Genomic DNA, 13,618 nt, shown 5'->3' with positions numbered 1-13,618 from the left:
AATGTAATATTTGGGTTGTCCTATTAGTCTTTAACTTTTAAGGGCTTGTCTACATGGCAAACTACTGCTCACTAGCATGCTGCTCAATAACTTCCTGCATGGAAGTATTGGTATGCTAAATTCCACCCTGGGACTTTCACTGTGCTGTAACGACGTCCACACAGGATGTTACTGCATAGCAAGCTAATGTGCTATACTTGCCATGCAGTAACTTGCTGTGTTGACAAGTCCTAAGACTTTTTTCAGTTAATCAGGTCACCACGTTCATGGGGTTTTTTTGTTTTTGTTTTTAAAATAAGGTAGATGGTCTGACGAGCTCTTATTAAACCTAAAATTCTAACTTCCCTTCCTCCCCCATTTCTGTTTTTAGATCGAGAAAAGGATCACAGTTCATCTCGGCCAAGCAGTCCTCGTCCTCAGAAAACTTCCCCAAATGGTTCCAATAGTAGTGTTGGGAACAGCAGTAGAAACAGTAGCCAGTCAAGTTCAGATGGGAGTTGCAAGACTGCTGGGGAAATGGTATTTGTGTATGAGAATGCAAAAGAAGGAGCCCGGAGTGTAAGAACCTCTGAACGGGTTACTCTTATAGTGGACAACACTAGATTTGTTGTAGATCCTTCGATTTTTACTGCACAGCCTAATACAATGTTGGGCAGGTTGGTATCATTATTATTCTGCGCAATACAGTACTCTAAACAGTTCTTGAATCTATTTGAATTGCTTTTTGAAAACAAATGTTGAATCCTAATGTTTTTGGCTGCTAATGTTGTATCTTTTTTTTTTAAAAAAAAAAAAGCATAGTTACTGTGTAAGTTCTACTTTCCTGTATTTCACTTCACATGATTTTGTGACTGAATTAGTAACACAATTAGTTGTATCCAGGAGAGAACATCCTTGTGATATGAATAGTTAAGAAGGTAGTGAGAAATCTGTGAAATGGAAATGATGGTTACTGCTGGCAAGCTGTTTCTCAGAGAGGAAATGAAGCATTCATCTGTTAATGGAAGCTTTGCTTCCTCTTGTCTTGCCATACTTTGCTTCAAGCCAGTCTGTTTTCACATTTTTCAGAAATACAGTTCTGCACTGTAGTCAGTTTACAAAGCAACTGGTTTTGAATTGAACCAGTGAGTGTTGGGATTATCTGGACATTTGCCCTTAATTCATTTTTTCATGATAGCAAAGCAATGACCATAGCTAACCTCTGGGATAAGAGAGTGAAGGAAAGCCATTCAGGAAGATACAGATTAACCTGCTCTAGTCAATTGAAAAGTCGTAATGGTGCTCAACACCCACAAATTTCTGTTTTCTAAAGTGGCATGCCCTGTTTCTGTGAGATTGAGTGACACTACCTTGCAATGCAGATAGTTGACAGTGTTTATTAGCAAAGAGAATCAAAACACTTAAAGACGTGATAAATTGTTGAATGAAAGATTATCAGAAGCGTGGCTTTAATATTCAGTGTTGACTTTAATATTTTGTATATTTTTAATAAATTTAATAAGTCAGAAAAGACCCTTTGGGTCAACCAGCCTGGCGCCAAGCACTTTCCCATTTCCCATGTTTAAGGGTCACTTTTTCCTCTTGATGGGACATTCAGGGGGTGTCTCATGCTGGACTAACAAATTGTTATGCTTCTCTGTATTTAGCCTTGTGCGACATGTTCATGTGAAACTTGGCTCTCTCTCAACACAGCACTCATGCTGTCATATTTTTAAATATGTCTGGATGGAGGTTCTGGCCAAGGTGTAGGTGGTTAAAATGATAAACAATCTCATGCTTTGTTTAAATGACCAATGGGAAGATTAAATAGTAACTTTGTTGTCCTTTTGTGATTATGTGCCAAAAGAACAAACAAAACGAAAGAAAGATGCTGGAATAAAGCAAAACCAGCATCTTTAACCTTCTTTATTATGAGGTAGATGAAAGGAAATGTTTTTGACATATGTGGGGAGTGGGTGGGAAACAAACTGCATGTCAGTGTAAAACACAGCAAATTTGTCTCCTTTGTCATTGACTTAGGGGATAGACATCTAGTGACAAAAATACTAGAGCTCTTGTGTAGATGAGATGTCATTAGGTTAGTCTCTCTGCCAGGGATTGGTCTAATGAACAATCTTATTCTATACTTTTGGCAGTTCAAAAGTAGGCTAATAAAAATGTGAAAGTATTGGTCTAAAAATAACATCTAATGTTGCTCCTTCTCCAGCACCAGCTGGCAGGGCATTGAGCAAGAACTGCTTAACCAGAGTCTACTTGGTTACCTTGGTGAAGATTTATTCTTTGCCTAAAGCCTAATAGAACCTATTGGAGACTCACTTTCATAAATTAAATATTAAACAAGGGCATGCATATGAATGTAAAGGCTGGCCTCCTATATTAATACAAAAGTTACTCAGACTAGGCATTTGCCCTTGAGATGTACGTACATGCAGAAATGTTTTTATTTATTTACTTGTTTGTTTGTTTGTTTTTAGATGCATTTTTAAAGTAAAATGTCTAATGGCATAAGATGGATAAATGCATAACACTTTATGCCTTAAAGCCTGTTTGTGTGTTTAAAAAAACAAAGTAGTGTTTCAGCTCCATGTCTGATATAAAATTAATGTATACAGCTTGATGTTTATGAGAAGTGTAAAAGCAAAAGGTGGAGTTTTCAAAACTGCTGAAAGTCTATCCTCTTTAAGGTTGCCATCTCCCTTATTAATGAAGATCGGAGGTTTTAACTGGGAAGTACAGCCAGTAAAACTGTATTTCATAGGAAATGTCCTTCCATAATATGCACATAACACCTATGAATACATTGAGTAGAGTTTTAAGTGCAGTTGGGTCACTATTTCCCCATGTTGAACTTACATTTTTCAAATGAAAGCTCAGGAGAATTCCACAGCGGAGAATTGCACCTGTGCTGGTTCACCACAGAACGCTTTCTCCGTTTCATTAGGTTGCTCCCAGCAGTGTTAATTGCGATGTGCGCAATCCTCATCACTTTCTCTTTACTGCTGCCAGCACTTGTTGATGTGCCATGTATAGCAGTGGCACAAGCAAAATCCTCCACGGGAAGCGCTTTTTGGGGGAAAGTGGTAGGAACCAGAAGTAGAGGGAGGAGGATATGAACCAAGAGATGTGAGCAGAGATAGGTAGAATGGGGAGTGTAATGATAACACACCTGAGACTGGGAACGAGCTGGATACCTCACTTTCAAAACTGGGAATGCTGCAGAGGCAGTGCCCTCAACCTTCAGGAAGAACGTGTTCCTCTTATTACCCTGTAGCCAACCACTCTCTGATCCTCCCAGCCTCCTTATGTATTGCAAAATAAACATCAACATGAAAGTTTTGTTTCAACATGAAATGTTTGAATTTTTTTCAAGATAGAAATTTTTTTTTCAGAAATTTTGTTTTGCAGGAGGTTTTGAAATTACTTGTGTTCATTCCAGTTTGGAACTAAATCAAACTTTGAAATGTCCATGAATGGAAATTCCAAGTTTTGACCAGCTCTGCTGAACAGTGCAAAAATATCTCCTCTTGTATCGGGTCAATAACTTCCGAGATGGAGTGTGAATTCTTTGCCATTACATCTGCAGTTTTAGCATGTTGTGCTTCATCTAAGTTCCTTGTAAATCTGAAGTGGGTTCTAACTGAATTGTCATTCTGTTCAATAGGATGTTTGGATCAGGCAGAGAACATAACTTCACCCGTCCCAATGAAAAGGGAGAATATGAAGTAGCTGAAGGAATTGGCTCAACTGTGTTTCGTGCTATTCTGGTGATCTTTCATTTTCAATAGTACAGTTTAACCAATGGGGGTGTGGATTTTATAATCCCTGAAACTGGAAAAGCTGAACACTTTCCCTATTTAAAAATGACACAGGCATATAATAGAAGTTTGACAGAGATGTTGGTGAGGCAATATTTCTCTGCTTGATGTGATGTTTTAAATACAATCTTCTATAAATAAGTGATTATTTTTCCTTTTGAAAGAATGACTTGATATGGAAAATGCTCCTCTTATTTTTAAGTGCACTTGTGCTTCCAGCCAAGCACTCCAGGGGTTTGGCTAAGCCTCAGGAATCAAGAATTATGGAAGATTTAACTTCTTTTTAAACAGCTTTTTTGTAAACTTTTAATTCGAAGAGCCATTTTGGCTTTATTTTATCAGCTCTTGTTCTTGATTCTTTTACAGTGAGTGAAATAAGTTATTTCAACAGTACATACTGCAGGTGGCGGTTACACTTGCAGAAATATGCAAAGTGCGGTCTGCAAAGAAAATTAAACTGCCTTAAACATTATCACAATGCAGTCTGGCTGCTGTACTGCTTTGGTGGCTGAGCTACAGAGCAGTAGAAGTTGAGTGATGTGTAAATAGTAAACCATATAAATAGATTTCATACTTAAATGTTCAGTTTCAAGAATTTGTAATTTAAAATAGAAACTTAATACAGCTAAAACTTTAAAATGACTTTTCACTTGTTCTGGAAGCTCTAAGTCTGAGGATAAACATATTAATCATGTGGTACAGTCTTTGTTCTTGAAGATTGCAATACAGAGCATTAGGATTTATGAATATGGAAAAGGTCCTTTAACAGTGAATGAAATGTTTTTATCGGCAGATGGTTTAGTCTAATATTTGTGCTTTTTCTATATTATAAGGATTACTATAAAACTGGGATAATACGTTGTCCTGACGGAATATCTATTCCTGAACTAAGAGAAGCATGTGACTATCTTTGCATCTCCTTTGAATATAGTACTATCAAATGTAGAGATCTCAGTAAGTATGGAATTTATTACAATAATTGTAGTGTACATGTGTTAATTAAAATGTACACATAGTTTACTTTAAAAAGTCTTGATGTTACTGTAAAATATTGTAAGAAAATCAAATGCATAATCTGGAATGTGTAAAATGTTGTGGGGAGATGAAGCTTTCTCTTTTTTACTCTCCTGTGTGCCAGATCAGCACAGCCCCGTGTCTCATTCAGGTCCTTATTTGTTCATGTATATCCTTGTGTAGACAAGTTGAGAAATATCAGCAATTGGTTGACAGCAGAGATCTTGGGAACAAATTCATGAGGTGAAGTTAATGAACAGATCTCCCCATTGTTTGTTACTTAGTAAGTTGGTCATTCTCTAATTTCAGTGTTTTCATAGTAAAAGTGACAAGCTGTCTTGATGAGAAATGGATGTATAGAATACAGTGTTTAGCATCTATGACCGTATGTTCCAATCTTAGAAGAGCCAATACTTAAACAAGTCTTTTGGTCCAAATAAAGTAGCACAAAACTTTTAATAAATAAAAAATGCATCCTAGATAGTATTTCAAGTTTTTAAGCAGTATACTGGCACACACATTTTTCCATTCATGAGTCTATATTTCTGATACTTGTAATCTCAGATTAGTGTAATGTCCCACCTAGACGGCCAGTCTTCAGAATTGAGACCTTGGAGTTCCATAGGGTGGGTCTCCCCAGACCAGAAGAAGAGCTCTGTGTAGCTTGAAAGCTTGTACCTTCCACCAACAGAAGCTAGCCAGATAAAAGCTATTACCTCACTTACCTTGTTTCTCTCATATCCTGGGCTGCTAAATACTGCAAACTTTTTTTTAGCAAATACGAGGGGAATTTTACAAATCACTATCATACATGTACCAGAAATACAAGAAAACAGTTATCACTTAATGTAGAAAGACATGGTTGCATAATCTAGTTATCAGGTTATCCTGTTTGACAGGAGAATAGCAAATTGCAAGACAATCCTTCCTACACAAACCTTGACACATTATTTCTGGCTATTTAAATTGAAAAGCAGTTCTGCTTTTGCTCATACTAATAAACCAAACAAAATCTTAACAGTCAAAGAAATTGACATATGCTTTGTTTTATTTCGTTGTGGGCGGATGTGTGCTGCTGTTCAGTTTTAATTCCAGCCTGCGTATCTCTACCAACATTCCCAATGTCAGTACGCTTTTTATGGGTTTGATTTCAGGTGCTCTTATGCATGAATTATCAAATGATGGTGCTCGCAGACAGTTTGAATTTTACCTTGAAGAAATGATTCTTCCACTGATGGTAGCTAGTGCCCAAAGTGGCGAGAGAGAGTGCCACATTGTCGTGCTTACGGATGATGATGTGGTTGATTGGGATGAAGAGTATCCTCCACAGATGGGAGAGGAATATTCACAAAGTAAGTCTGATTTTATACTTGTATTGAATTTAGCTCTACCAAAGTGCTTTGACGACTGTGCATCAGTGACTCAGGTACTATCAGAGCTTTACAACATCCCCACTGCTACTAGTGCACAGATGATTTGTATGTGGTATGAGAATATGCCGTATCCATTGGAGTAAAGAAAATGCAGCCGTGTTCAAAAAGAAAAGGGAGGACTTGTGGCACCTTAGAGACTAACCAATTGGACTAACAGACTACAGACTAACACGGCTGCTACTCTGAACTCTGTTCAGAGACAGGAATAAAATACTTGCCAAAGGACACAAGCAGTTGAGGGGGAAAATACTTTCAAACAGAGTTAGTTGGAAAGCATTTGAAGAATGATTCCCATTTTTGGCCAATTCTACTTTTAAAATGAAGAATTGGTTTACAAAAGAGAAATGGATTGAGTGCACCAGCCAAAGTTCTCTTCCTTCGTTATGTAAACATTTTGAACAGTTTGGTCCATAAATAAGTTAGAAGCCATTGATAATGAATTCCCTTCTGCTCATGCTCAGCATCTTTGTGCCGTTTCAAGTTCCTTTCCAGTCTGAGGACATGGATTCAGTTTATTTAAAAAGTTGACTTTTTTGTGCTCCAATAAAATAAAAGGCCCTCCAAGGCTTTCTTTTTTTAATCTGTGCAAAACCTCTCAAGTAACTTTTGTTAAAACTTTACCAAAACTCAGTCAAGGTGAATCTTTAATCAGTTTCTTCTCTCTCCTCCCCTGCCCCCGCCATGTTTGAGGGAGTGAAAATGGTTTAGTTGAAAATAATTTCAAAAAGTGTTAGGCGTGGCAAAATTTGATTTTTATTTTTTTAATTTCAACGGAAAATACCAATGTTTATTTTTAACCATTTTTTGATTTTTATTAATTTAAATTTTCACAGTTGTGGGAATTTTATAGTCGGAGAATAGAGGGGTCAGACAATTAATGACAGATGTTGAGATTCAAAAAGTTAAAGCTGTTAAAACACATTGTCAACGTGTCATGTCAAAATATACAAAATTAATATACTTAAATCACTAAGTTCTCAAACAGAATTTTTCTTACTTTGCCTGTCTGTAAATTTTTATTATTGATGGAAATATTTTTGTCAGTTTGTGTACATGGTGACATTGATGTTTACTGACGTTTATCAATAAAAATCGAATACTTCCAAGCCCAAGTATGAGTAATGTCACTGTTCTAGGAGAACAAGGCAAAGAAGACTGGTCAGACTTCTGGCGATCTTAAGGAGGCAGTAACTGTCGCAATTAAAAAAAAAAAGTAATTAATTCTGTTTTATTACACACTCGTGTTTGCTCTGGGAATTTTACACAGCTTGTGAAGGGGTCTTTTTTTGTGTAAATCTTGGCAATTCCTATTTTTCAGAAAAATAATATTAGCATGAAAACAGGAAGGGGTCAAGGGCTAGTAACCCAAATGACTGAGAAGCCTTCTCTGTATTTAGCAGGCTCCGCTTGTCAATGGATTGTCTGCCCTTTTAGGAAACTTTTTTTTCTCTAAAAGAAATAATCAAAGCTTAACTCTAATCCACTTGCTAAATAGGTTGGCAAGAATTTTAACATGTGTGCAGGGCAATCTGTCTATATGAGGAACACATCTTAAACTTTACCTTTCTTGGGATTCATTGTAGTTTAATTTACATTACAGACTCTGCCATGTCTCAATTCTGAGCACCTTCAAGAAAACATCAGTCTATAAAAACGTGAATGAAATCAGTGGGGAAAAACCATCCAGCCTTTCAGTTGACCATACCCTTAAACTGTGTTTGAATATATGCCTTTATTTTTCTCATATTTCAATCTTAGTTGATCTATAACATCCTAGGAGATTTTTCAAAAGTTTCAACTGGAATTACAGATTTAAATAGGATGATGGAATAAGAGCTCATGATTCACCCATATGGTTGAATTCTAGGTAACTTTACATTGTGGTGTTTATCAACCCCATCTGGCCTCATTTGTAACCACCACTTAGACCATCTTCATTGTACAACTAGAGGTTAAAAACTTCCAGTACAACTTTTTATTAATCTCTGAAATGCAATTTTCCCAGTTATTTACAGCACAAAGTTGTATAGATTCTTCAAGTATATTGAAAACAGAGATGTGGCCAAATCGGTTCTGAAGGAAAGGGGGCTCAAGAAGATTCGACTGGGTATTGAAGGTATGAGTAATTTTGTATTGCTTCCAAGCTAATCCTTTGGCAAAGGACATTTCTGTGCTTCTGCCTTTCTGTACAGCCTCTGTTCCTACTTTACTATATGAGCTATTGTAAGTCAGTGGTATTAGCCTATTAGTCTTTTGGAAACTAATTTGTTCACCCTGTTGGCTTATCTTGTGTCCAGATTCTAACATACTTTCTTACTGCAGACCTTTTTTTGATTTATCAATGAGTGGTGGATGGTTCTGCTGCATCCTGTGACCTTAATTATGGATTTCCTATTTTTCAGGTGTTTTCTTTGCCACCTAAATAATCTCATAATGGAGCTTTTAAATGTAAAATTATATATAAAAATGTTGCCCATGCCCTGCTCACATAGGCACACTGACCCCTGTCACACAGAAAGCTGCCATGACTGGGCTGTGGGGGAAGAGAAAGGAAGGAAGGAATTGGGTTACTCTGAACTTTAGGGAGCTTTAAGGATCTTGTCCTCTGTCCCATTTCATGACTAGAGCAGCTGGTAGAAAAATAGGAAAAGTTTTTTAAGCTTACTGAACACTGGTTTTCCATAAATAAGAATTTTGTAACTCAAAAAAGCAATAAGCCAGATTTTATGGAAATTGTCAAGCAAAATTCTCCCCCAAAAGTAGTTTGAACAGTGTTGGCCAGCTGTATTTATGACCATCTTCTTCTAGCCTAGACGGGCTGGACGCTGGTCTCTTTAGACTCCATTAGCACAACTTTGGTCAGGCAAAGGACAGCTGAAGTGTTTAGTATCCCTAAATTTTTAGAGCATGAGTGCAGGAACAAGAACTGAGTTAGTCTTGAACTTGGCTCCCAGAAACCCAGTAGCTGTGATTTAAGGGAAGTGAACTTGTCGATGATCTTAAATAGTCTCACAAATGCAATGTTTCCACTTGCCAGGTTGGGTGAAGCAGCTGGATGATTCTAGCTCACTAACCTAAAATATGCATCCAATTGTTTTAGAATTGGTCATGTTCTCTAAAATATATTGAATTGAATTGAAAACTGTATTAGTCCTGCAACCCTATTTTCATTTATACACTATTAAGTAAAAAGAAAAGGAGTACTTGTGGCACCTTAGAGACTAACAAATTTATTTGAGCATAAGCTTTCATGAGCTACAGCTCACTTCATTGGATGCATTCAGTGTCACAAGCACTCCTTTTCTTTTTGTGAATACAGACTAACACGGCTGCTACTCTGAAACCTGACACTATTAAGTGTGTTTCTACCTTTACTGCTGGTATTTAGATTCCAACTTTCTTGTTTTGAAATGAGAGAAAACAGCTGCTATCTATCTGTCTGGGCCCCCACAGAAATAAAACTGGAGACAATTTTCCATACTTAGTAATGAGAAATAAAATACCACTTGGCTGCATTTTTCTCCTCCTACCCCCAAAACAAATATGGAAATCAGTTTTGCTTTGCTGCGCAAGTTATAGTAATATATTATTGTCACTACTCAATGTTTTAGGTTGTTTGAAATGAGGGGGGAAATGCTTGGGACCCAGCCTGGAGTACTCATGCCAGTACGTTGTTATATCAACAGTCTGGGGGTTCACATCTCAAACCTCATCCCTTGCTCTCCAGGTCAGTAGTGCTGTGAGAGTAGCATACTACGTTCTGCCTGGAGGGGAGAGTTACCAGCATTACTTTTTCAGGCACTCTCTTCAATAGGTCCAGAGAGAGTTGCTTTAGTAAATGGCCTTAGTATTTTTTCTCCTTGGATTTTGGCTAATGTTTATCAGCTTTTGTGTTTGGTTTGTAAACTGGGGGAATGCATGATGTTTAAAAAAAAAAAAAACAACCCCAAAACATGGTGATGTCTGCATCATTCTGTATGCTAATCTGGAAATGGACCTGCTTATCTTCAATGTGTCTCAACCTTCTGGTTGGCTGGTTATGTACATGCTTTGGAGCTGAGCTGGTGAAGGAGAACTTTGAGCTAAGTAGTAATGGAAACTTTAATTGTCATTTTGTTCTAATACCTTTAGGTTACCCCACATACAAAGAAAAAGTGAAGAAACGGCCAGGTGGGAGGCCAGAGGTGATTTACAACTATGTCCAAAGACCATTCATTCGGATGTCATGGGAAAAAGAAGAAGGAAAGAGTCGGCATGTTGACTTTCAGTGTGTAAAAAGTAAATCTATTACAAACCTAGCAGCAGCTGCAGCAGATATCCCCCAGGACCAGCTAGTGGTAATGCACCCCACACCACAAGTGGATGAGCTGGATATTCTGCCTATTCATCCTCCACCCAGCAACAATGATGTGGACCCGGAGGGACAAAACCCAGCACTCTGATTCAGATTCTTATTCAAACAAAAGCATGCTACTTTAAAAAGTGACTCTCTCTCTCATACTGCACTGCAATTCCAGCTTTTCTTCATTGTGTAACACAGTGTTTAGGATATTGCAGAATGGGCTCTCTTGGAGACCAAAGGAGTATCTAATCATGGTTTTTAAAGAGTACAACTAAAACATTCTGAGGTTCCAGTTACGTACATGTATTTGTTTGAGTAGGTTTGCGATATTGGTTATTTGTATGCTGGACTGTCCTTCTAGGCCCATCAAAAACAATGGGATCTGCTGGCTACTGTAAATTCAATATTGTTACATGGAAGGCAAAATGCAGAATCAGAATTGATAGTAGCACTTTATGAATGGCTGCTTGATAAATGGATTCTCAAAGCCATTTTTTCTAAATGTGTTGCACAATGCTAACTTTAACAAAGTGCTTCTATCAAAGTCTTTCTACTCATTTAAATGTAAATAGTTTGCTCTAAATAGGTGGACTCTTAAATGTATTGTATATGATTGAGCACAAAATGATTACCACTGGGGTTTTTGGATTGAGGACATTATTCAATTACCCATTTAACATCCTGCCCAACTCAACTTTCTCCAGTGAATTTTTTCACTTGTTTGTAATGTGAACCATGTTGAAGGATTGTGAACAATTGTTAGGGGGATTTCTCTTAAATTTTGCCTTATCTGAATTTGTTGATGGAAATATTTATTTACTAAAAGTTTGTAGTAAGTCTCATGGAATAGAAAAAATGCAGATGGTTCACTTTTCATTTATTAAATGATTGTAAATTCAATTTTTTTCATTCAAATAAAATTTCCATTATTTTAATCAGTCTGACAAATGAATTATCCCTTACCAAAGACTATATATTATACTAGGTATAAATTCCAGTGACTATCTGTGCACTTACTCCTTCTCCATCTCTAGTCTTAAGGAGAGAGGAGGAATATAATGTGTTAATGATGGAAGGAATGGTGTCAGTCTTCAATTTTCCCCTTCCTTGTCAGCCATCAAATACCAGTTAGATTCTCCCGTGCTGGGATTCCTATCTTCTGAATTAAAATATTAAAAATTGTTCGCCTCTTGACGCCAAATAGATAAGAGGTGGTTTTGCTCGGGAGGTTACTAGAGAAGCTGTTTTGACTACAGGACATACTTACAAGAGGCAGAAATGTCAGAAACAATCAGTCTCCCCTCTTCCCCCTGCCCCAAAAATAAAAACCTGATGACATTCCTCCATTAGGCAAAAGTAAGGCAATATGGTTAAACTGTAATTCTCTCCATTTATCAAATGGATGCACTTCCAAAGATAGTTCATGATAATTTTTAAGTTACTGGAATTATAGAAGAACCAAATCTATAAAAAAGCTCACATTTTAGCAATGTGTTTAACTGTAAAGTGTGTGTATATGAAATTGGCTGAAAGCAGTGAGCGGAGAATGAAGCCTTGGGACTGAATGTTTCTCTTTTTTTCCATTTTGAAAGTAACAAGGCACAATCTATGGCTTCTACCATACTTAAGTGGGTTTTATCAGAAATTTTTTTATTACAAAAAAGTAAATGCTGCATTTTAGAACAAGGGAAACATATTTATTTTAAAAATATTTAACTGTCTAATACATTACACTTTAACAATATTTATAGTAAAGGATTCTGACAAGAAAGAATAAACAGCTTTATGATACAATTAGTATAAGAAATATCCACATGGGGGACCTTTTTGTAGTGTAAAAACACATCATACATCTGAAACAACCATTTGAATATAAAAGCTACCAATGAGAACAGTGCTGAGTTGCACAGTGATTAAAAAAAATTCAAAAAGAACAGAATCCCAAAATATACAGTTAATGCAAGCTATACACAGCTAACCAAATCCATAATGCAAGAACACTGTAGCATGTTTATCTCCACTTTGTCTGAAATGACACATGGTCGGATGAGTTGTGTGTTCTGATATGGCTTTTATGAAATTCATACATAAAAGCTGTTCTCATAATCCAAGCTTCACAGACTGTAGAACTCCACCAATAATGCACTTTGATATTCAGATGCTGAATTAATATGTAGCATTTACAAGGGCCACGGTAAGTCGCTGAAATCCACAGGGCCTCCGAGGCCTGCATCTGCTTCCAAAAGGCTCATTATAACTGCCATTGCAGCTTCGTCGTTGCTGGGGCTGCTTGATCCTTGGTCGTTGTCTATCATATCTATGCCTATGTGAGAGTTCTCCCCTGTGAAAGAATTAAAAGAAAACTACAGTAAGCATTTAAAATATTATTTTACATATTGTATAAAGTGATTGGTCAGAAAAAAGTATCAATTATTAACTGAGTTGGAAGTGAACATGCTAAACTGCATTCTGATAGGTGGGGGGATGTTTGATTGCAAATGCACTCATCAGCATACAGTACACAGCTGGGATCTCACCCCAATGACAGAAAAATTCCCTACAGGATTTGTGCTAACCGTGGGGCTAAATGGGGAGTTAGTGGAGGACAAGGGCTGTCAGAGGTGTGTGAAAGGGGGAGAATGTCAGGGTGAGCAGTTTCAGGTAACCAATGTGCCAGCCTGGTGGGGGGCCTTGGCCACTTCCAACTCACTCTATTTAAAAAAAAAAAAATCCAATTTCATTTTTTCAGTAGAATGACTTGAAAATGGCTATTGGGCTGTTGAAAAGAAGCCAAACTTTTAAGGGATAGGAAGTGAGAGGCTCAAACAGTCTAAGGAAAATGTTTTGTGTTGAAAACCGTATAGGGTAGATGTTTATAAAACATTATTTTCTTATCATTTTGCTAGGGGAAATGGTTCCCCTTCATCTGGGAAAGATTCATTGCATAAACTACCATTTTAATTGTTTTGTGAATGAGCAAGAGATCATGTCAGGGTGTGCACAGAGCTGAGGTA

At 37.1% G+C, this 13,618-nt stretch overlaps 2 protein-coding genes across 13 annotated transcripts in view; one reads left to right on the top strand and one right to left on the bottom strand.

Moving 5' to 3' along the window:
- BTBD10 (BTB domain containing 10) overlaps positions 1-11,539 on the top strand; it is a 53,207-nt gene extending 41,668 nt beyond the window's left edge. For all 6 annotated transcript variants that reach the window (XM_048854254.2, XM_048854251.2, XM_048854253.2 and 3 more), the window contains 6 exons: positions 371-656; positions 3,662-3,764; positions 4,649-4,769; positions 5,984-6,181; positions 8,268-8,378; positions 10,394-11,539. In XM_048854254.2, coding sequence (XP_048710211.1) covers positions 371-656; positions 3,662-3,764; positions 4,649-4,769; positions 5,984-6,181; positions 8,268-8,378; positions 10,394-10,704 — 1,130 coding nt within the window. In that variant the 3' untranslated portion in view covers positions 10,705-11,539. The remainder of the gene's footprint in view (positions 1-370; positions 657-3,661; positions 3,765-4,648; positions 4,770-5,983; positions 6,182-8,267; positions 8,379-10,393) is intronic.
- A 694-nt stretch (positions 11,540-12,233) lies between these two features.
- BMAL1 (basic helix-loop-helix ARNT like 1) overlaps positions 12,234-13,618 on the bottom strand; it is an 84,310-nt gene continuing 82,925 nt past the window's right edge. For all 7 annotated transcript variants that reach the window (XM_048853944.2, XM_048853941.2, XM_075129429.1 and 4 more), the window contains one exon: positions 12,234-12,945. In XM_048853944.2, the coding sequence (XP_048709901.1) occupies positions 12,785-12,945 (161 nt within the window). In that variant the 3' untranslated portion in view covers positions 12,234-12,784. The remainder of the gene's footprint in view (positions 12,946-13,618) is intronic.

The sequence above is a fragment of the Caretta caretta genome, chromosome 6, assembly GCF_965140235.1.
Source record: "Caretta caretta isolate rCarCar2 chromosome 6, rCarCar1.hap1, whole genome shotgun sequence".
NCBI classification, from domain to species: domain Eukaryota; kingdom Metazoa; phylum Chordata; order Testudines; family Cheloniidae; genus Caretta; species Caretta caretta.
This window is presented reverse-complemented; position numbering and strand designations above follow the sequence as displayed.